Here is a 24,254-nt window from a genome sequence, read left to right on the forward strand (position 1 = left end):
CTGGTGCAGCTTGAGACTGTGTCCTCTTGTTCTGGTGCTGGTTGCTAGAGAGAAGAGACCAGCCCCTTCCTGGCTACAATCACCTTTCAGGTAGTTGTAGAGAGCAATGAGGTCACCCCTGAGCCTCCTCTTCTCCAGGCTAAATAATCCCAGCTCCCTCAGCCTCTCCTCGCAGGGCTTGTGCTCAAGGCCTCTCCCCAGCCTCGTTACCCTTCTCTGGACACGTTCAAGTGTCTTGATGTCCTTCCTAACTGAGGGGCCCATAACTGGACACAGTACTCAAGGTGTGGCCTAACCAATGCTGAGTCCAGGGGCACAATGACTTCCCTGCTCCTGCTGGCCACACTATTCCTAATGCAGGCCAGGATGCCACTGGCCTTCTTGGCCACCTGGGCACACTGCTGGCTCATGTTTAGGCGGCTGTCAATCAGCACCCCCAGGTCCCTCTCTGCTTGGGAGCTCTCAGAGGAGACCTTATTGGTCTCTACAACTACCTGAAGGGAGGTTGTAGACCTCTCTGTGTGGGAGTTATCTCTTCATAAAAGATTATCCTGAGCTACATAATATTTGGATTATTTCAGGGCCTCTGTACAACTTGGTTCCTTTAGAACTCTTAGAAACTTGTATTCAGTGTAATGTATGTAGTGTATTATTTTTAGTCAGCCTGCACTGGGCTTTAATCATAAAATCATAGCTGACCATCTGTTCCTTAGGTTTCCAGATTCTTCATTAATTTTAAATAATGATTGAAGAATAATAACTCAGTTGTTCTGAAAAGCTTATCTTTGCATGCATGGAAGTAACTAATTTAATTTGCATCACAGTTTTCTTCCATAAGGGAAAGAGGTGAGAACAATAGCTATCTGGGAGTTGGCAAGGTATGTAAGAGTCCTGCAAGTTTTACAGGACTAGGTTGATGAAAGATAATGACATTTCACAATGCAATTTTGTTGCATGGTTTTCTGCTCCATTTCTGCTACATGCACGAAAGCCTTCCATGTTTTAGTAGTGTTCTTAGACAAGGGCACAGTGAATGTATTGGTGTTAATCATATTTCATTAAGATTGTCTTTCAGAGTTCTTAGCTCTGCTGGAGGCTAAGTTCATCAGTTATCCATGTCTAATGTGCCTTTGTGCAGAAATCCTATGGTTTTCATGAGGTGCAGTTAGGGCATTCAGTGGAGATTTTTTTCTGGCAAACAAAGGAGTATGTACAGTTGTTATCATTTGCACTGAGAAGTATCTGAGAAGTACTTGCTTATTTGAGGGTGAGGAGAGACAAGATTAAGCTTTTGGGTTTTTTAGTATTAAAGCCTGTTGTTTAAGAAAGCAAAGTGATTATGGAATGAATAGGGTAGGGTAGGATAGGATAGGATAGGATAGGATAGGATAGGATAGGATAGGATAGGATAGGATAGGATAGGATAGGATAGGGTAGGGTAGGATAGGGTAGGATAGGATAGGATAGGATAGGATAGGATAGGATAGGGTAGGGTAGGGTAGGGTAGGATAGGATAGGGTAGGATAGGATAGGATAGGATAGGATAGGATAGGATAGGATAGGATAGGATAGGATAGGATAGGACCGGACCAGGTTGAAAGAGACCTTCCAAATCATCGTATCCACCCCATCATGCAACACTATCCAATCAACAAAACCATGGCACCAGGCACCCCATCAAGTCTCTTCCTAAACACCTCCAGTGATGGCGACTCCACCACCTCCCTGGGCAGCACATTCCAATGGCGAATCACTCTCTCTATGAAAAATTTCTTCATAACATCCAGCCTAAACCTCCCCTGGCACAGCTTGAGACTGTGTCCTCTTGTTCTGGTGCTGGTTGCCTGGAAGAAGAGACCAACCCCCACCTGTCTACAACCTCCCTTCAGGTAGTTGTAGAGAGCAATAAGGTCCCTCCCCAGCTTTGTTGCCCTCCTCTGGACACATTCCAGCAAATCAACACCTTTCCTAAACTGAGGGGCCCAGAACTGGACACAGTACTCAAGGTGTAGCCTAACCAGTCTTGCTTTGGACATGTTCAGTTTAAAATTTAAAAAAAAACCTCTTTCCTGCTGGTGGTAAGTGTGGCTTAACTGATAGGGATGAGCATTCCTGGAAGTATCCACAGAATGCAGATAAGCAGCTGACTCTGGGAAGTGATTTGGACATAAGTTTCTAACATTTCCCTTCTTTTTTTTTTTTTTTTTGAGTATGTTTAGTAAAAGTTGGTTGTCAAGAATCCCTTACTCTACAAACACTTTGTTTCTGCAGTGTGTTTTGCTGATGTAGGAATGCTGTGCTTTCTGTCTTCCAAGTTACAAATCTGCTGCTTGTGGCCAAGTGCGAGAGAGAGCATTTAGTATAGTTTTTATTTCTAATTGCTGCTGTTCTTTTCATACTTTTATAATACTTAGTAAAAAAAATTGCATGGGTTCAACATATTTTTCACCTGAAAAGGTAATTAATGTTCATATTACTCCTTCTGTGTGAGTTCTCTCCTTGAACATTTTAAAGCTGCTGTCAGGATTGTTAAAAAGACTTTTTATTTGTAAAAAACCCAACTCAAACCCCACCCTGCCAACCCAAAGTGACAATCAAACCAACCAAAAAAACCCAAAGAAATAAAAATCCCAAACTAGCAAGCAAACAAAAAAAGTGGTGGTTTGTTTGTTTTTTTTTAAACTCAAACCATGTTATGATTTTATGAGGATCAGTAGGGAAGAAAATTGTGAGACTATGTAAATCATTTATGTGAAATAAAGACTAGTTCCATTGAACCTATGTTGAACTGATATGGCTACAGTAGTGCACAATATTTTTGTCGTCAGTGGATGTACCAACTGAAGGTCTTGCTCTCCTGTCTTCCTAGACAGAAGCAGACAAAGAAACAGATGTTTTGCCCATGCACAGATTCTGCAGTCACCTCTGGAATGTGTGCTTACATAGAAGCATCTTACTCTTGTACATGTAGATATGAGTCTTGATGTCTTTTTAAAATACTTTAGCAAATCCTAGTAGCTTCTAACCATTGCTGGAACAAGCATGACTATGCAGAAGCATTTATTTTATTTAGTGATAGTCACGTTTTTTGATCAAATTTTGCTTTTCTGAATTCTCTGTAACATCTTTTTTTTTGTACAGAAAAACATTAGATTCTTTCAGTTGCTCTGTATTTAAATGCCTTTAAAGTAAGCCTAAAATGAATAGCATTGATGCCTAAGTCCTTTTTAATGCCTTTTACTGCCTATTCTTGTCTTTCATTGGCATCCTACCAAAAGATGGCAGGTCCTATATATAGAAGATTGACTGAGTAAACTTATCGCCAGGGTCTGTAGAGACACCTAGGTTGCTACACAGCATTACCTGCTGCTCTATATTCTCTTTTACTTCTCAAAATACAGATTAACCTCTACAAGTACTTAACTTAAACTTCTCAAAATACAGCTTAACCTCTACAAGTACTTAACTTAAAGCAGCCTTCAGGCACCTACATCATGGAATTATGTTTTCTTAGGAGCTGGTAAAATAGGCAAGTATGAGTAAATACAATCAAAATAAGTAGAGGGTAACATAAGTAAATGGCAAGTAAGGAAGGTAGTTCCTTAGGTAAGCTCTGTATTCCATTTTGAAGTTAGTTCATAGAGTCATTCATCTGGTTATCTGCTGTTTTGTCATCTTATTTGAGTCCTAAACAAAAAAATAGAAAAAAAAATCTTGCATAAAATAAAAATAAGTAAAGATCTTATATTTGAGCATATGAGGTAACATTTGTATATACTCAGACCTTTTTATTTGAACAAGAATGTTGTTTTTCTGTCCTACTTAAGTTATTTGCAAGGAAGGAGAAGAACAAGTTGTTTAAATTGAATTGCTGTATTATACAAGACATCTTTTGACTATTATGAACAACAACTCAGTCTAGAATGCAACGCAGTAAATTAGAGCACAGTGTGATGGGATAATACTGTTGCTAATTGCTAATGATTGTAAAAGGTAAATGTCTCAAGATGATAAATGTGATTCTAGTTTAGGAAAATGATAGAATGAGAAGGGAGATATCAATGAGGTAATAAAAGGGAAAATGGTATAAAATACATATATTTTTTTTTTCTACTAGGTACGAACTCATAGAGAGAGGTGTGATTGCAGTTGAAGATGCTGGATTGGTTCCAGCTGTGTATACCCACAACCAGCAACTTGAAGATGAGAATATGCAGTTGAGGAAAGATTTGGAAAGCTATAAACTTGCAGCAAAGTATGTTATTTGATCTTAATGAAGCTTTGATATACAGCAGTAAATGACCAGATAAAGTAAACCCAAGTGCTTAGGGGAAAGAGTAAGTTCCAATTTGTTGTGCTGGCTGCATATATTTTTGCTTATAGGTGACATTTGTAAATTAAAGTTCATGTTTCTCTGAGCTCTATTAGAAACCTAAATCTTAATTTCACAGAATCACAGAACCCTAGGGTTTGGAAGGGAGCTTGAAAGATCATCTAATCCAGCTCCCCTTTCAGAGCAGGATCAACTAGAGTAAGTCTCACAGGAATGTATCCAAGCAGGTTTTGAATGTCTCCAGAGAAGGAGACTCCACAACCTGTCTGGGCAGGCTGTGCTGTAGAAAATAATTTTCCATATCCAGCAATCACAACACATTGCTACAAAGAATCATGAGAGTATAATATGTAGAACTAAAAATTATAGTTATATGCATTTTGTATTAAAATATAGCACTTTAAATTACAGCTACCACAAATTATCAACATAGGAAAAAAAATCACTATACACTTACTCATCATGTTTTTAATTGCAAAACTTCTATCACTATGGCCCTACAGGTAAGTAATATGTCAGAGTCAATTACCATAATTTCTTATAGTTGTGTGTATGTTGTAGTAGTTGATTTTAGAAGCCAGTTGTATGAGAGTTAAAAAGTTTAGCCTTTATAATGGTGAGAAGCAATTATGAACTACATGTAACGTAGCCTTTTCTGAAGACAGGTAGGTCTGCATATGTACATAATCATAGAGCATTTACCCTGAAACCTAATAATAGAGTCACTTCAGTTTTGGCAGTGCATAGCTTTAAAATATGGAGCTGTAAAAGAAATGTTAACCCATCTCTTTGATTTTCCTCAAGATTGCTCAAGCTACTAATTTTCATTTAGATTGTTTTTTTTATATAAAAAAGAGCTACTCAGATCTAAAATAATCATTGCTGCTGATAATAATGATAGATTAGTTTCCAATGATAATGATTTATCACATTTTAAATTAATAAATTATTTTACCATACTCTAATAGTTAAGGAAACAGCAAATACTGTGCAGTCTGATTATGCTGTTGCACTGGGAGGTGGGCCATATAGAAAACATTGTTCTTACTTCTGCAGCTTCTTTGGGCGATGGACAGTTAGGGATTGGCCTCATTTTGAGTAGGAGAGTAAGAAGCAGTAATGCATAGTAAAAGAAGGAAAGACTAGTTATGGCCTCTGAAATGTATTACTGGCTGTTGTGGTAGTTTTAGGCTGTACCTTTAAAAATTTTTCACAGATCATGAACAGAAAGTGGTAAAATGTAAATAAATCACTATTGGGTGTAAACTGAAAAATAATGATTGTTCTAAACTATTGCATTAGAAAGATAATGGACTTAAGATAGCAATGTAAACAATTTCTCTCCTCACTTTGGGCTGGGAGATACTAACTGGCCTTACTGACCTTGATGGCATGGCTTTTGTTGTGATTGCTGTTATCTTCTCTTCTCTGTCTCTTGTCCTTTTTATGTACAAGGGGGTAAGGAGGGTTGGGGAGGAAGAAGCTATTAGCTTCCCCTGGTCTTTGACCAGGGCGGTCCTTGTGATGTTCGTTAGTTGTAAATACCTTTAAATATTGTAAATACTGTATATTTTGTACATATTCATTGCACTCCATTGTAGATTGTAGTTTTGCTTGTAAATACAGCTTTCATTTGCTTCCAGCTGAGCTGATCAGGCAAATTTAATGTTGGGGGGGGGGGGGTGAATTCTCAACCTACCACAGCAGTTTAACAAGCTTTTCTTTTTTTTTCCCCACCTTTTTTTAATCCACCAACCCCTGCCTCCCTGAGCAGACCATGCTATAACAAGATAATCTGAGAGAATTATGATTTAATTAAAGTTTTCCTGTCTTGTTGCATTGCTGCTTCTTCTGCATGTACCTTGTTAAAATACTCTTAAAATGAGTCTTCCTTTGTCCACTTGTAGGGAGAACTTTCTTTTCATAGCCTTTCTGCTAATATTAGAATGAAGTATATGTAGCTGTGAAACCTGCTTTGTGTTAATGGTCTCTACGTAATATTTCAAGCTTTTAATTTCAAATAACTTTCAAAGTTTTCATTGACGCTAATGTTAATGTTCAGCACCTCTGTGAAATTCATTTGACTTTGTTTTGAATAATTTATGAATGAAAGCAGTGCTGTTTCTGCAATAATGGATGAAATTGACTATTTCTGCAGTATGAAATATGAGTTAGAGTGTTCCTTTGTGTCTTTTGGGTAAATCCTGATCATAATGCTCTCTACTAAATCCCTTTACTGTAGTGACTGTTAACAGCATTTTTTCTGGTTCATACATTGAATAACCAGAGTTATAGATACCCCTACTATGATAAAGCAAATATTCCAGCAGGAGCCAAAATTACCTGGAGGACAATTTGAGATTTCAAGTATTGAGAGAAAAACTTACCAGCTTACACTGAAAACAGAATGCCTAAGAGCACCATAGAAATGCTGATTTGGCTGGTTAGAAACTAAGGATTTGTGAGGAAAAAAAATCTCATATTTTGCTGTGGGCGTTAGTCAGAAATCTTCCATTGTGAGGTAAAGTGCTGTGAAGTGTATTTGAAGACAGCTTTTAATTATATTTGGTGTGTCTGATCTTGGTACTCTTGGCAACCATCTTGCAGAAAAGAGATGTCATTTGGGACTTAGGCAGCATGGGGCTCAAAATAAATGACTGTAAACCAATTACCTCCTGCTTTAATGTTGTTTAGCAATTGTGGGAAGAGATTCAGTGTCTAGAAGCTAACTATAATTGCATTTTGGGTATTTTAATGCAGTATTTACATGATTGCATGGCAAGAGGGTGAGCAGAGAGTAGTCTGGAGGCTGTTGGTTACATTTCAGTGTGGTGTTTCATTATTTAGAGAGAAAATCCCAGTTAGGTTCCTTTCCTGTATACAATGAGTATGTATTTTTAATAGACTGTCCAGTTTCTGGAGGCGTCTTGAGGCGTAACATAATCTCTGAATGCATGTATTAGAAGAAATAAGTATCAGTGTAATTCTTTTATGCCAAAGCTCATGGTAGTTGTTATGTTTAGTTATGCTACTAATCTGTATTTAAATAATTTATAAAACATTGTGTTGTGATAGAAATCAAAACTAATTGTACCTTGGTTTTCCATGTGACAGTACTTAACGTATACATTAAGTGTACTCCCTTTCTCTTTCTTTGATGTTGAAGGCTACAGCTGAGCCCTGATTGATTGATAAGGGATGTTATCTACTGTAATATTTCTCTAATGGAAGCATAAATATCCTTTTCAGTATGGAAGAAAAAATTGGGAATACCATATCTGATTTGTCACTCAAGTATTTAATAGTCTAGTCGTACTTGCTTGAGTTGTTGTCCTGGGTTAAGTTGAATATTTGCTGCTGTTATTCAAAACCATCCTGCCTCATACCAGCTTCAGAATGAAAGTGCTGATAGGAGCGAAGTATTATGGGGCTTGAAGATCAGATTGTAACAGGAGAGGTTTCCTGTTCTGGTTGTTGGTTTTGGGTTCCTAGGTTTTGTGTGCTGGCTCTTCCACTGAGATGTTAGTGGGACACAGAGGGATGGGGGAGTGGCTCCTTACTTGGCCTTGTAGCTTGCTTGCTTGTTTTGTGCTGTGCTTTTTCTGCAAATAGGCTCAGGTAGTTGTGCATAGTATTATTATCTCATTTATTCAGTAAACTCGTATCTCAACTCTTTATCTCAACCCAGAGTTTGTGTGTTACTTTCCCCCCACTTTGCTGTTCTAGGGGAAAAGCTGTGTTAAAGCAGCACAATTTTATAACTGTAATTTCATAACAGCATTAAACTCTGCCTATCTGGTAATTTAAATAGCTGCAATCCCATATATTTTGGTGCTTTCATGTGGTCAAACCCTTTCTATTGCTTTTGTATTTAAACATGTAGGTAGACAACATCATCATGTATCAGAATTAAGGTTGTGTTAATCACAGGGATTGCTAATTGATATTTTAAGTTCTTTAAACATTTAGGAATATAGTAGTTACAATGATTGTGTGCAGCTCTTGTCTAAGGTGTGTAGCTGAGTTCACAAATGTCAGCTGGAAAGTTTAAATATTTACAGGTAGCTTTCTGTCCTGCTTTTTTGTAGTATGCTCACAAATATACATCCAGTTTACAGCCACAGTAACAGTGAAAATATAAAGCAATCCTAGAAATCACATTTACTGTTACTGCTAGCACTATTAACAGCAATGAAATCCTCAGCTCTTCTCCTATTTCTTGGCCAAAATCTAGTCATTCCTGCACACACTTCCCAACTTAGACCATAAAAAATTAAGTGCACACTTTTTGTATTGTGCACCATATTTAAATGCCTCTGTGTAATTATGTGATACATTTAGCATGCTTGCTGCTAAATGCTGTATAAACTAGGAGGAGTTAAAGCATAAGAGTATATGGTTTCTAAAATTGTGTTGATTAAACTTTTAGGGCTACAACTTGCAGTGTCTTGGGGAATAAAGTCCCACCTAAATTCAGTGGGAACAGGGCATGTAAGTCACCTTTGAAAATTCCTCTTTGGATTTATTGGACCCTGTACTCTTCTGCTGCTTTTATGAAACTGCTTGTTAGAGAAGAGTTTAAATCGAGAGACCTGCAGTCTTTGATATATATCTTCACTAAAAGGAATGGATATTGGCTTTGCTGTGGCTGTAGCAACATATTTTGTTCTTAGAACAAGCCATCTACTCAGCTCTGAAGTGCCAGGTTTTGTATTCAAGACCTTATGGCACGTCAAATTTTGTGAGTGGTGTCATAATGGAGTTGTTTCACAGAACTATCCTGAGACTACTGAGTCATTTACCTCTCAAATGTTTGGCTGTTCACAGGAGCTTGAGCAGAATCATTAATCTGTAGTTTGTATCTCAATACCAATGTCCTAAGTTACTCTGTTTCTTGACTGCTGGTATTTGTGAACATGTATACACAAAGCTCTGTGTGTGCCCACAGCTCCTTTGAGCTTCTTGGTGTTACTGCCCTGCCTGTTTTCCTCTCCCTGCCAGTTTTTTCTGAGCTTTGACTGATATACAGGGACAGTGATTTACTATGCTCTTCAGGTCTTTCTAATTGCTCCTGCTACAAGCAACAATTCATATAAAAATGTACATATATATATATGTAGGGTAGCTTGTATAGGTAATAAATACAGCAATGCATATATCATAAATTATGTCTACAATTAAATATAATGCAGTGGCAGTTATGAGTTCCCTTCCTGGACCTGTGATTTTGGCATGCTCCACTGTTACAGATTTTTTTTCCTAATTCTTCAGCTCCCGTTGGAGAGGAAATGAGCTTTATTTTTGCAAAAAGCGAGTAATCGATTTTCTGTGAGAGATAATTTCAAGCTTCCATTGCAATTAAACAATTAATCTCCTAATCTTCCCTGCCAAACCCACATCAGGAAAGGCAAAGAGAAAATGTAAAGAATATACAGAGAGTATTTCCTTTTATGTTTATGGAGCAGAGCATCTCAGAGTGTCCCATGGTTGTGTGTAGAATGTGTTTAGAGAATAACAGGTTATCAGTATGTTTGCAATTAATTTTGAAATTGATTCCTTTTGCTTCCTGCTGTCACATACAAGGGGACACCTGGGGACCGACTACAAACATGATTGAAAAAAGCCTAGAACTTTTCTAGCACATTTTTTTCCCCCCAGAAGCTACAACAATTATGCTTCTTTGTGTGTCCTTCTAGCATGCATCATGATGTTGGGCTCAAAGGTGATATAAATAGCAGAAAATCAGTATTGCAATACATTGTCATGTAGAATTTTAAACCCATACCAGGGGTATTTTATTCTAATCTCATGGAGTTGGCATATGTACCTCCGCTAGACCCTGTGTGCCTGAAGTAAGGTTGACTTCAAGTCCTGAGATTTACAGTGTCATATTCACAGATTGCATTGAGTTGGAAGGGACCCCCAAAAGTTGTCTTGTTGAGCCCCCTGGTAGTGAGCAGGGACACTTCCAAGTATATGAGGCTGCCCAGGGCCACATCAAGTTTGATCTTGAATGCCTCCTGGGTGCATCCCTGGGCAAGCCGTTCCGGTATTTTACCACTGTCATTGTAATGAACTGCTTCCTTACATCCAACCTAAATCTCCCCTGCTCCAGTTTCATACCATTGTGTCTCATTCTATCACTATAAGCCCTTCTAAACAGTCCTTCACCAGGCTTCCTGTAGGTCCCCTTCAGGTTTTGAATCACAGAATCAAAGAATGTTCAGGGTTGGTAGGCACCTCCAGAGATCATCGAGTCCAACCCCTCTGCCAAAGAAGGATCACCTAGGGCAGGCTGCACAGGAATGCATCCAGATGGGTTTTGAAAGTCTCCAGAGAGGGAGACTCCACAACTTCTCTGGGAAATACAGCTATAAGGTCTCCCTGGAACTGTCTCTTCTCCAGGCTGAACAGCCCCAATTCTTTCAGCCTGCCTTCATAGGTGAGGAGCTCCAGCCCTCTGATCATCTTGTGGCACTCCTCTGGACCTGCTCCAGCAGGTCCGTGTATCTCTTGTGTTGTGGGTCATAGAACTGGACACCTCCAGGTGAGGACTCGCTAGAGTGGATGAATCACCTCTCTCGACCTACTGGCCATGCTTCTTTTGATACAGTCCAGGATGCGATTTGCCTTCTGGTCTGCAAGTGCCCTTTGCTGGCTCATGCCCAGCTTCTTATCCACCAGTACCCTCAAGTCCTTTTCTGCAAAGCTGCTCTCAATTTCATCATCCCCTAGCCTGGATTGATACTGAGCTTTGTCCCAACCTAGGTGTGGCACCTTGCACTTTGCTTTATTGAATCTCATGAGATTCTCCTCAGCCCACCTCTCAGTCTGTCTGGGTCTCTCTAGATGCCATCCCATCCTTCAGTCTTTTCAACTGCACCACTCAGCTTGGCATCATCCACAAATTTGCTGAGGGTGCACTCAATCCTTATGGATTCCAGCTAAAGGCACTGAGAGAGCGTGAAGAGTACCCATGATTTTGTACATCAGACAGCAGCAAAAAGACCTCATGTTTGTCATCACAGGGTATGCTATCAAAAGTTTCCAGCTTGAATGAAATAGGCATGTCTATATCTGAAAATTAATTCTGTATGTATTCAGTATACCTTGATGAGCAATTATTAGGAGACTAAAACTTCTGTCTTGCATTTTCTGTTGACATATAGAAAAGCCAAAGAAGCTTTCCTGAAAATGCAGAAAGAACGTGACTTCCATCGAATGCACCATAAGCGAATGCTCCAGGAGAAAGCCAAGCTTATTTCTGACATTAAAAGGTAAATACTTTAATACACACGAAGCATTAAAGATAATATTTTCAATTATTGCCTGGTAATGCGATAACATTGTGAAATTCAACGTGCTGAAGTAAAGCCACTTGCATTTAGTGTCCTGGTAAAAAGCAGTGTCGTCTGACCATTCTGCCATGTCTCATACCAAGAAATCATAAGAAATTGCTTCAATTTTCTGTGGTGTAATGTGACATTAATAAGTACACAGTATGTCTAATAGTTGACAATATAAATGAGATTTTCTTTTACCCAGATTTTTTCCCTATAAATATGTAGTGATTTCTGACTTGAGATCCTCTGTCCATTTTAAGGGTAATTGGTATTACACTGAGTTCAGTGGTATTGGTATAACACCACATTCATGATTGCCATAGCTAGGATTTTGGGTCCTTTTCAATCTTGACCTTCCTATATGAAACTTACTGTGTTGCTTTGGCAGCAAATCATAAGTCCATAGATACTGAGTTATAATAATTTATAATATTTTATTATGTGACTTTGTAATTTTGGAATTCTGTAAGTTTTCTATTAACTGTTGTTTGTGAGTAGAACTTTGATATTCATCTGAAGATTGGTGGACCAGATGAAAGAGTTGAATTTAAAATCTCTTCTGTGCACATGTTTATGCCACAACTTGTTTTAAAGTAACATTGGAGAGTGGCTTATGTCTGCAGCTCCAAACCCCTCACAGAATTTTGTTGCTATTGTTATCAGTCAATGCATTTAATAGCAGCTACATTTTCTACACCTTTAACTTTGAAATCCAGATATAATCACACAAGGGAGCATTATTCACTGGCTTAGCCTCTGTCTGTCAGCTTTTTGCAAAATGCAGTATTTTTTAAGCTGTTAGCTGTGTTTTGTTTGAGTGATTGTACATCTTAACTTTTAACTGGTCTGAAGAATTCAAGTTTACTGTTCTAAATGTGATGTGCAGTGGAGAAAGAGAGAGTAATCACATGACTATTTTGTCTAGGTTAGGATCTTAGTTGATAGTCAAATAATAGCTGTAATTCTTCCTTCCAATGAAATGTCATCCCTCTGCAGGAAAACCAATGAACAGACATATGCAGTATGTGTGTGAAGAATTAAGAACAGATCAAAACTGAATGGGTTATTTTAAATGATAGGACTAAACAAACTGAATCCTTTTATTGATCTGACTTCTTATTTTTGTGGGGTTGTTTTGGTGTTTTTTGTTTGGTTGCTTTTGGTCTGGTTTGGGTTTTTTTGTGTCTATGTGCAATTTGTTGTTTTGTTTTGTTTTCTTGTGGCATTCCCGTTTTCTAGGTTCATCAAATGGTTTAGATTGGAAGGGACCTTAAAGCTCATCTATTTCTAGCCCCACTGCCATGGGGACACCCTCCACTAGACCAGGTTGCTCAGGGCCCTGCCTAACCTGGCCTTGAACACCTCCAGAGAGTGGACAGCCAGGACCTCCCTGGGCAACCTGTTCTGGTGTCTCACCACTCTCACTGTAAAGAATTTCTTCCTAATCTCCAGGCTAAATCTGCCCTCCTCAGGCTTCAATCCATTTCCCCTCATACTATCACTACAAGCCCTTGTAAAAAGTCCTTTCCCAGCTTTCTTGTAGGCCCCAGGCACTGGAAGGCTGCTTTAAGGTCTCCCCAGAGCTGCCTTTTCTCCAGGCTGAACAGCTCCCATTCTCACAGCCTGTCCCCATAGGTGACGTGCTCCAGCCCTCTGATCGTCTCGTGGCCCTCCTCTGGACCTGCTCCAGCAGTTCCATGTCCCTCTTATGCTGGGGGCACCAGAACTGGACACAGTATTCCAAATGGGGTCTAATGAGAGCAGAGTAGGGTGGTTACATGCTAAATACCTTTTCTGTCCCCTCTGTGTTGACCTTTTGGCACTTTTATTTGGGGAAGGAAAAAGTTACACAGGCATAAGTCTCTGATTTAACTCATCTTTGTTCTCTTGTTTGCAGACTGAAGGCACACTATGCATCATATGAACCAGTGCTGAAGCAGCTGACTGAAAAATACCAGACTCTACTGAGACAGAAAACATTAACTAGCTTGGAGCGAGACAGAGCAGTTGAGCAGGTAAAAATATGGTGAACATCACTTGCAGAGCTGTAAGGAATGCTTTGGATTTTACCTTGGTAAATACATAGGATATTTCTGTTAAAGAAACTTCTGCAGTAGTTTGAAGCAGAATGTTTTAGTGTGTTTTGTGATATCTAGTGAAATGTTAATATTGAAAGTGTGTCAAACTTAGTGTCCACAGAGCACTAGTTTTCAGTCTGTATTTGCTCAGTGCTGTTCTATATCACAAAATCACAAAATCACCAAGGTTGGAAGAGACTTCAAAGATCATCAAGTCCAACCTGTCACCACAGACCTCATGGTTTAGTAAACCATGGCACCAAGTGCCACGTCCAATCCCCTCTTGAACACCTCCAGGGATGGGGACTCTACCACCTCCCTGGGCAGCACATTCCAATGACTAATGACTCTCTCCGTGAAGAACTTTCTCCTCATCTCGAGCCTAAACTTCCCCTGGTGCAGCTTGAGACTGTGTCCTCTTGTTCTGGTGCTGGTTGCCTGGGAGAAGAAACCAACCCCCTCCTGGCCACAACCACCCTTTAGGTAGTTCTAGACAGCAATAAGGTCTCCCCTGAGCTTTCTCTTCTCCAGGATCAACAATCCCAACTCCCTCAGCCTCTCCTCGCAGGGCTTGTGCTCAAGGCCTCTCCCCAGCCTCGTTGCCCTTCTTTGGACATGTTCAAGTGTCTCGGTGTTCAGTGTCAGCAATGTGCAGACCCTGTTCTACTTCCAGTATTGACAGCTTATGAAAAGGCATGGTGTTTCCGCAGATTCACATGCTGCTTTGCTTCTTTCTATGCCTTTAGAAATCTCTTACTTTAACTTTCTTTATTATTTTTTTTCCTTGAAATGTATTTAGGAATGAGCATAGAGAAAAATACAATAACATACCAGAGACAAGATTTAATTTTTTTTGCCTCATGAGTGGGAAAAATAATGTAGCATTTTACTTGATAATCTTACTGATGTATAGATTGGTATACAAGCCGTTCGTATAAGCATAGATAGGATGGATAAAGAACAGAAAACTTGTTTTGCATGTGTTTAACCAATAGCTTGTGAGAAAAAAAAAAAAAAGAAAAAAAGGAAGAGGGGAAAGAAAGAAAAGAACTTCTCAAAATGCATGGCATTTCAGCAGCAGCATCAATTATATGAGCTAACATGAAAGGAATTTATCAGGCTTGCACTCCCTTCTGTAACAGTCCTCATCTCTCATTTTCTCCTTTCCTTTGCCTCCAATTTTTCTCAGGTCACCTGAGAGATTACTTTTAAAAGGCTGGGGATTATATGTTTGAAATTTCAATAAGTAAAAGAAAATGTGCTCCAAAAAAAAGCAAAGTTACTGTCCATATATGGTTAGGCTGTATTGGGACTATAAAACATTAGAACAGTTCCAATGCTGTGAAATGACAGAAACATATGAAAGACCTCTCCTGTTATGAACTGTGCACATTCTGGAGCAATGACCTTTTTTTTTGGCAACACATAACACCATATTTTGATGCATTTTCTTGTGACAAAGCTGTGTGTGTCATATTGTGCCATTAAGTTAAAGATCAGTGCAGTGATAGCCATGGCTGGAAGTTAATGGTGCAGTAAGAGCCCTAGTATTCCCTGTCTGCATTGGTTTAACAGAGCTGTAAAAGATTTTTTGTGGCCTGTACTTTGCCCCATTGTTTCACTGGGCTTTTCCAATATCTTGTATTAGGATCAATGTTTATAACTTTGAGGAAGTAATCAGCAAAGTAAAAATGTAGAGATGCAATTTGTTACTTAAATATGCTGGTATAAATGTTGCATGTGTAACAGATAGCTCAAAAGCAATGTGTTCATATTGTCTTCTTTTTTCTCTCCTCATTTCAAAATTAGGTTACAGGTTTGCAAGCAAAATTGCAAAATTTAGCGTCCATACATGCTCTTCGGGTTCCTTTGCCAAAAGGTAAAGTATTCTCATCCCCAAACTCAGATTGGTTTGGGGTTTTTGCTGTTGTCATGAATTTCAATATCTTTTATAGTAGTAAATCAAAAATATTTGAGCTATAAAGATTTTATCAGCTGTCTTGGTGATAGAGGAGCAATTTTACCATTTGGATACTTATTCTAAAACGTATCCACTGAGGACAATGAGATTTCTGATGGCAATATGGAGTATTTGAGTACCTGAAAAGACTTCATCCTGCAAATATGTTTTGAGTCTGATTTTGTTATTTTATCCACTAGTAGTAGTATTCTTTTTTTTTTTCTTTTTGTTTTTTTTTTTCATGTGAGTATTCTTTTTTACTTCACTCTTAAGAGGATGCATCTGGTAGTCTGGAAGAATTTTGAAAATACAGAGGAAATCCAGCCTCTTATTTTTACATTGTCTCATTTTTACAGGAGGTTGCTAGGGTTATACAATACCTGCTGGAATAATATCTGTATCTACATGGTACTACTCTGCTTCCCTGGTGCTTTGAATAGAAGTATTGTTATTAAATTATTTTTCTAACTCCATCAGAAAAAAAAATAGTGCCTCTGGTTTCTTAATTAAATGAAGCTCATGCTATCATATTCTTCATGAACATAGCTCCTACTAATAATTTTGAACCTGTTTTCCAATTGGAGCTACATTTGACAGTGAGGTAAGTCTCAAAGAAACCAGGCTTCTAAAAGATTCCTGAAAATAGATGACATAATGAAAAAGGGAACAGGGGATGTTGCACCTGCCTTGGTCATGAGTAGAACTCAAATCAGAGACTGTAGTTTGTCTGACATTAGAGAATCCCATATTTCTTAGCCATGTAGGTGAGCAGGTATCAAACAGAAAACTTCCAGGTGAAGCATTTGTTACATTTAGGGCTTTTTTTTAATATCTCTTTCTTTTGTGGGTGGAGTTTTTTTGTTTGTCTGTTTGTTTGTTTGTTTGTTTGTTTTCCCAGAGTGTTCAAGGCCTAAACTTCCTTTGCACTGGTAATATACCCCAGGTAAAAAGCCACTGAGTTACACCAGCCTTTGACAATCACGCTTCATTTGTTCCTTTGTTCGTGGAGTTACTTCCATTATGTAAAATTCCTGTAGGAAAGAAAAGACTGAGAAGAAGAACAGTATCCACAAAGATTTTTGGTTTCTTTTGGATTTTTAATTGAGAGAAGAACAAGCATTTCTTTGGCTGATAAAAAGGCTTATTTACTATTAATGCAGGCACTTCAACTACTGTCCAGATCTTGCTGGTTTCATAGTTTCATAGTTTCATAGTTTCATTCAGGGTTGGAAGGGACTACACAGATCATCTAGTTCCAACCCCCCTGCCATGGGCAGGGACACCCCACACTAGATCAGGCTGGACAGAGCCTCATCCAGCCTGCTCTTAAACACCTCCAGGGATGGGGCCTCGACCACCTCCCTTGACAACCCATTCCAGGGTTTCACCACTCTCATGGTGAAGAACCTCCTCCTCACATCTAGCCTGAATCTCCCCACCTCCAGCTTCATTCCATTCCCCCTAGTCCTATCACTACCTGAGATCCTGAGAAGTCCTTCCCCAGCCTTCCTGTAGGCCCCCTTCAGATACTGGAAGGCCACAATTAGGTCACCTCAGAGCCTTCTCTTCTGCAGACTGAACAGCCCCAACTCCTTCAGTCTGCCCTCATAGGAGAGGTGCTCCAGTCCTCTGATCATCCTTGTGGCCCTTCTCTGGACACGCTCCAGCACCTCCACATCCCTCTTGTAATAGGGGCTCCAGGACTGGACACAGTACTCCAGGTGGGGTCTCACCAGGGCTGAGTAGAGGGGGAGGATCACCTCCCTCGACCTGCTGGCCACACTTCTCCTGATGCAGCCCAGGATCTGATTGGCTTTGCGGGCTGCAAGTGCACATTGAGAGCTCATGTTGAGCTTTTTGTCCACCAGCACCCCCAAGTCTCTCTCTTCAGGGCTACTTTCCAGCCAGTCACTGCCCAGCCTGGATTTGTGCCTGGGATTGCCTCGACCCAGATGCAGGACCCTGCACTTGCTCTTATTGAACTTCATGAGGTTGGCTTGTGCCCACCTCTCCAGCCTGTCCAGGTCCCTCTGGATGGCCTCCCTTCCCTCCAGCGTGTCTGCTGCACCACACAGCTTGGTGTCATCAGCAAACTTGCTGAGGGTGCACTCAATGCCACTGTCCATGTCACTGACAAAGATGTTGAGTAAGACAGGTCCCAGGACTGATCCCTGAGGGACTCCGCTTGTCACTGGCCTCCACTGGGACATGGACCCATTGACAGCCACTCTCTGGGTGCGGTCATCAAGCCGGTCTTCTTTTTATGAGCATAGCACACTCTGTTTAATTTTTTTCCTCTCTGTTTAATGTAGGTTGAAACAGTTGTTCTCCTAAATTGTCATCAGTGGCTATGACCACTGGACTGAGATCTAGTAATCTGAGAGTTGCTCCTCTTCCTAGCTCAGGTCTTTCCATGCAGCTGTGGGAGGCTTACATTGCTGAGAAGTCTCGGAGTACACTCTACTCCTTTTCTAAACTACTGTTAAGAGCATAACTGCTTTCAGTTCTGGGAGAACCTGGAAAGGTTCTGTAGTCTTACCTTACCCAGCATAAAATAAGCTATGATTTTACTTTGTATAAAAGCAAATAGCTACTAAACTAATAAATTTTCTGAATGCAGAATTCAGATGTGTTAATGGCAGCAAATGAATACAAAATTCAGATGTGTTACTGGCAGCAACTCTGTTCAGTGTTCACAATATCCTTCTGGTTTTGGATTCTGATACCTTTTTTTTTTCTTTCACTATGTGTCTCCTCAGCAAGACATGTTACAGGCCCTCAAAATACCTTTGTGTGGCTGTATGAACTACATGTGCTCTTCTGTAGGCTTTAAATCTTGTTACAAGTAAAAGCGTAAACCTCTACCCCTCTAAAAAGCATAGTGCTCATTTTCATCCCTGTAATGGTTTTAAATCAAAACCAGGGGTTGAGACAAGAAAGAGTGGGGTAAGAGTTTACTGAGCAAAATCAGATCATCACAATACAGACACACAATTGTTTTAGCTTTTTTATTTCGGAGAAAGCACAGCAGAAAGCAGCAGCAAGCAGAAGGAAGTAAGCTGAAATCTAAGTCAGGGAGCTACCCCTCCATCTCTTCTTGTCGCACTGCCGTCTTAGTGGAAGAGAGGCAACACCCAAAACCCTGGAACCCAAAAGCAGCAACCAGAACAGGAAGCCTCTAATATTACAATCTGACCTTTAAGCCCTATAATACTTCACTCCAGCCAGCATTTTCATTTTGGAGCTGGCATGAGAGAGGATGGTTTTGAATAACAGCAACAGATTAAAATTTAACCTATGACAATCCTACTTCTGATAGGGAGTTAGGGAAGAGCCTTTTTGTTTAATGTTATTTTAGGGCATGTAGCAGTCAACTTTTCATTATACTCTGGCTTGAGGATATACAGTGTGGGGTCTTCCCCCCACTAGGGTTTTACACTATAGATTGCCCCATTCTGTCACTTTCATATTACATATGCTTTCATTTGTTGTTTGAGTGATTCTAAAAATCTCTCTCTTGCTGTTCACAGTACTTGTGCTCTCAATACTTGTGGAAAATAAATGTTATAATACCAAAAAGTAATAAGCAGGGAACACTTTATAAATAATAATATTGAAAAGAAAATTGTCACATAGACTTCAACACAAATTTTTAAGCTCATCAGCCACCTATGTGCTTATACAAGACTTTAATTTGCTTCATAACTTGTGTATCATAAATTAAGCAATATTACTCTTCATTTAGTTCCAGAGCTTTGCCCTCTCTATTCTACATACGTTTTATTGCCCTTTGTAGGCTATACTGATGTTTCAGTGCGTGATTTTTGCCTCTTATTCAGATGTTTTCTGATGCTTCTTGAAAGATGGTCATGTCCTATTGCCTCTTGTTTTCTTGTTCTTGAGGCAGTATAAATGCAACCTTGAGAAGCAAGCAGGGTGTAGACTCTGGACAAATGTTTGCTCTAAGTTTAAGTTCTTAGCTGGGAAGGAACCAATGCTCATGGACTTGAAAATGTCTGCTGTAAGGAGACATACAGCTGCTTTTTTTCTTTTAGTTCCTGCCTTTTTAGGGCTGACTTCTGTGTATTACTACATTCTTACATTTTAGTTATAAGAAAACAGACATTCAGACTGACAAGTTAGCATTTGCCAAGGTAAGATGTCTTTTCTGGCCAGCTGTCTGCTTTTGCTGCAGTGCAGAGGATGAAGGACCAAGAATAGCTATGTCCAGCAGCAAGAGATTGCCTTTCGCTGCTCCTGGTGCTGCTTCTGTCCCACAACCTGAGATGACTGCAGAGAACATCTAGAATGCTGGCTTTGGCTGGAGTGCACTAAGAGTAGCTTTTAGTTAGTTTTGGATTTGCTGAATTGTTTGAAGTTTAGAATAGTAGCAGTGAGGTCCTGCACATCCAACCACTGTAGGTTCATTTTTTGTTTTGAGTTATGCTGGGGCTTTTTGAGTCATAAAGTGCATAATGGGAAATAAAGAGAAGCTCTGCAGTATTGACCATGAGTATGCAGTGTGGATTTGTATCTAATGACTAGTTGGAAATAAAATTTAACAGTAGTTAATGTTTATTGTAGGACAATTATTCTGGACTTACTACTTAGACTTTTGATGTAACAGCTTTCAGCTTGATTCATTTCAAGCAACTGAAGGGAGTTGCATTCACAACACAGATCATGTAATTTATTTGCTAGGGTTTATTTGCAGTCCCACTGCCAGGCTGCTGTTTATTTTTGCAAACAGTGTTTTGTGCACAAATCCTTTCAGGGAAAACTTTCTTTAGGTATTCTAAACATGAACAGAAGTTTAAATTCTTCTTTCCTGTTTACTTTGCTTGATTAAAGTTTATATGAAGGACTTCTAATAGCTGGAGAGGAGCTTGTTAGCAGTTAGGACTAAGGCTCAGTCATCTTCTAGACTGCTTCTCTGCTATGCTCATTCAGTAGCCAGTTCTGAGAGAGAAATATATTGAGTTAGATTATTTTTTTTTTAAAGGTTTGGATGTTTTGTGTAAGAAGGTGTGTGTTAAAAGCTGGTTTTGTTTTAAATCTGACCCTCCCTGATGTGAGATAGAGGGATCCAGTTATCAAAGAGAAATAACTGATGTTTTTATTTCAGTTACTAGTGTATATGAACAGAGCACTTCCACCCATATTTAGAGGTCAGGACACAGTGCAAAGTAGAGCTCTGAAAAAAGGCCACTTTTGCCTGAAGGAATTAAGCGCTGTTGATCATGTCTTGCTTGCAAACAAAAGTGAATACTGCTGTAACAGCTGGTTCTAAAAACATGTTATAAACCAGTTACTTGCTCAGTACATTTATTGTATTTTCTAAAAACAGCAGCTGTTTATTTATTACCCAATTATATTCAAAAGTTGAACTCAGTGAGTTTCTTTACTCATGGTTGACTTAACTCATTGCTAAGCCTGTTAACTGTGCTTTTCCTTTCTTGATCTAATGTAATTGCTGTTAGAAGGTCATGCAAAAAGAAATTTCAGATGCACCAGTTCAAGTACTTAAGGCTTGTTGTCCCCATTCCATCTACAGTGCAGTTGGAATAGGAAGTCTGTAAACACAAGCTGTTGACATCTTAGTGCAATCAAAAGAGTTCTTTTAGAGTTTGTTCTTTCATTTTTTAATGGTTACTGACTTTTAAAGTCTTTCAAATGTCATAACTCAGTTGGTTTATAAGTATTTGTATTTGAAAAGCACCAAGAAAACAAACACACTGTGAGTGAGGTACTAGTAGGTAGCAGTTACTGAGTGTGTAGCAAGTGTTTGACATATAAACCAATTTTGCAGGATACAGTTCCTCAGAGACAGTTATTATTCAGGACATCTGTGACAGCAGCTTCAGCTTTTAAAGCACTGAGAATACATACAATTTGTTAGCGCAATTCTTTTTATTAGGTTCAGCTTCAGTCACATTATAGTATCCAGGAAGCTTGATCTGCTTTTTTTTTTTTTTTTCCTCAAGAATGGAGAGGATATGTTTTTTCCACTTTAAGCAGAAAATTTGTATTTTGGTGTCAAGATCTTAATAGAAATATTTTACAAGAGCAAGCATTTAGAATACTTAGTGTGAAGTACATTTGTTTCAGTCTGGATTTTAGCTGTATAATGTGGTTTTCAGTCTGAGATTTCTTTTCAAAGAACTAAAATGCTCAAATGCTGTTGGAATCCACTATTCCATTCTTTTTTCTCCCCTCTTTTCTGTAGACACACACACGTACTGCAACAGAATACAAAGACCACAGGGAATTGTCTTAAGATGTGTAAGCTTCTAATACAAAGACAATGTCAGAAAGTAGTGTTCTTTCTGCCAGATTGTGGCAGATGCATTGTGCAGTAGCCCACATGAGCTGTATGGCACCTTATGCTCCTTTCAGCCTTTTCTGTTCACTTGCAGCAATACTACCTGCTTAGGATTTCTTTGCTTAGTTGCCGGTTCAAAAGTAACTCCTTGGTTGAAAGATGGGTTGGGAGAAAGTGCAGGGAAGCAAAATGAAGGCTGTAAATTGGAACAGTGCTTTGGGAGCAGATAGTAGGTATGATGCAGTGAGGTGATGTTTCTTCTGGGTCTGAGTGAAGAATTGCAACCATTTTACTGTGACATTGTACTGCAATATTCAAAATCAATGCTGTATTATGGGGGCAAAATCTGGGGTACCATTAGGTGAGCTGAAATTGGTCACTCTGAAGTAATTTGTGGAGCAGAGTTCTGTATAGTCTTGGAATACTAAATATGGATGGCACAGTAAGCTGAATATTCTCTTATAAAAGAGTGTTTCTCATAGAATTTCACATGTCTAGCTAATATTAAGTAAAGAGAAATATTCCAGAAGAGTGAGTGAAAAAATGCATTTTGATTATATTACTGTTGATTTTGTTTTATAAGTGGGTCACAAATGTGAAATGGAGGAAGGGCTGGAAGGTCCTACCCAGAAAGCTCTTCGGGAAGCCAGGCAAAAGAAAAATCCTTGATGCTGAAAGCTCTTCACCAGTCACAGATGAAGGTAAGACAGTAGACAAGAAACACACAGAGGTATGCAGCATTCTTTCCAGTTGCTCAGTTTCAAAGTAGACTTTCAGCTTCTAAGTTGTGGTGTAGATAACAAGGCTTTTATTTTTTATATTATTTTCTATTGCAGTTTTTCAGGGAATAATTGGAAACTGATGAATTGAAGCTAGCAAGCTACTTTTCAAGTCTGATGTAATCACCCTGCAGAGGAAGAGCACCTGCTTGTTATTCTGTTCTCTTTCTTTTGTAAACTGGAGAAGTCCTGACCTGTTCCATACTGTGTACAAACACTTTCAAGCATTTCAGTGTATCCATTGCAGCTGGGTTTAAAAGCTGTAACATCCAGGAGAGAACGGCAAAGAATTTGGTCATTACTTGATAGTCAGTGGAAGTTTCTAAACACCAAATGCATGTGGCCGTTCCAGTTTTGAGGTTGTGGAAATAAAAAATCATCCCTGATTACTTTGGGTGGGGTTTGGTTTTTTTTTGTTTTGTTTTCTTTTTTTACTGTTGAAATGTATTTTTCTTTCTTTACTTTATTCTACTTGATTGATTTATTGGAGTTGCATTTGGGCCTATATAATGGTGCTTTTTACTTTTCCAAGTCAGTGAAAAGCATCCTAATATCTAACATTTTTTTAAGTCTTAAAACTGCTACACTAGCTTATTTTTGTCTGGGAATCACCACAAAAATCTGTGGTGATTGTTATTCTTTTGTTTATTTCTGTCTGGTTTTGCAAAGGCATTTATTCTATCTGACAACTCTCCTCTGACAAACAAGACATTTTATTTCTCTTTTTATCTCTTTGCATTCTTTCAAGCCCCAAATTAAAAACATTAATTACATATTCTGTTGCTTTCTGAAACATTTCTCACCACATACTGGAAATAATTTTCCATATCTCCTTACCTATTAGCGTTTGATTGTTTCTGAGGCACCCACCAGGCAGTCCTTCTCCACTTTCCCTGTTTTTCTGTCAGTGTTTAGAAATTTCCATCTTAGACTCTGACATATATCTCTTCTTTTCATTCTGACTTGTGGACAGATGAGTATTTCTTGGCTTACAAAATCTTACTTTTTGTCCCTGTTTCTACTGTAGTCATCAAGATTTTTACAGTGAACTTCAGTGCAGTTATTATTCACCCCATAATATATGAACTCTACACAGGTAGTGTGTTTGTCTGACTCTCTTGTTCTTTCAAATTCATGAGCACTGTTAGTTGAAGGGTTCTGGCAAGCATCTGTGTTTCTGCAGATCTTAGGTTTCCCAAATGAGTCCTAGCAGAGCCCCTGATGACTTTATTTAATCAATGAATTAGAAAACTGGAGTAACTCCAGAAATAAGACATTAGAAAATATGGGCATGTTTGAATGCATTGGATGTTACCATCACTAGGCAATCTTTTCCAGCAATGGAACAATACCTTTCTTTTGCTTCACATTTCCTGAATCTGTTATTTCTCAGGATGCTGTCTCAGATACTGCTTGTGAATGATCCTTTTTCTTAGGCT

The 24,254-nt window shown here is 39.0% G+C and overlaps 1 protein-coding gene across 1 annotated transcript in view; it reads left to right on the top strand.

Moving 5' to 3' along the window:
- Positions 1-23,945, top strand: part of SPAG16 (sperm associated antigen 16) — a 38,267-nt gene extending 14,322 nt beyond the window's left edge. The window contains exons 5-10 of the mRNA XM_068138000.1: positions 4,118-4,255; positions 11,503-11,610; positions 13,574-13,691; positions 15,564-15,633; positions 22,620-22,737; positions 22,873-23,945. Of these exons, the coding sequence (XP_067994101.1) occupies positions 4,118-4,255; positions 11,503-11,610; positions 13,574-13,691; positions 15,564-15,633; positions 22,620-22,705 (520 nt within the window). The 3' untranslated portion in view covers positions 22,706-22,737; positions 22,873-23,945. The remainder of the gene's footprint in view (positions 1-4,117; positions 4,256-11,502; positions 11,611-13,573; positions 13,692-15,563; positions 15,634-22,619; positions 22,738-22,872) is intronic.
- The last annotated feature ends 309 nt before the right edge of the window (positions 23,946-24,254 follow it).

This window comes from Melanerpes formicivorus, unplaced genomic scaffold, assembly GCF_026170545.1.
Source record: "Melanerpes formicivorus ecotype bairdi unplaced genomic scaffold, bMelFor1.0.p_v2 SCAF_5, whole genome shotgun sequence".
NCBI lineage: Eukaryota > Metazoa > Chordata > Aves > Piciformes > Picidae > Melanerpes > Melanerpes formicivorus.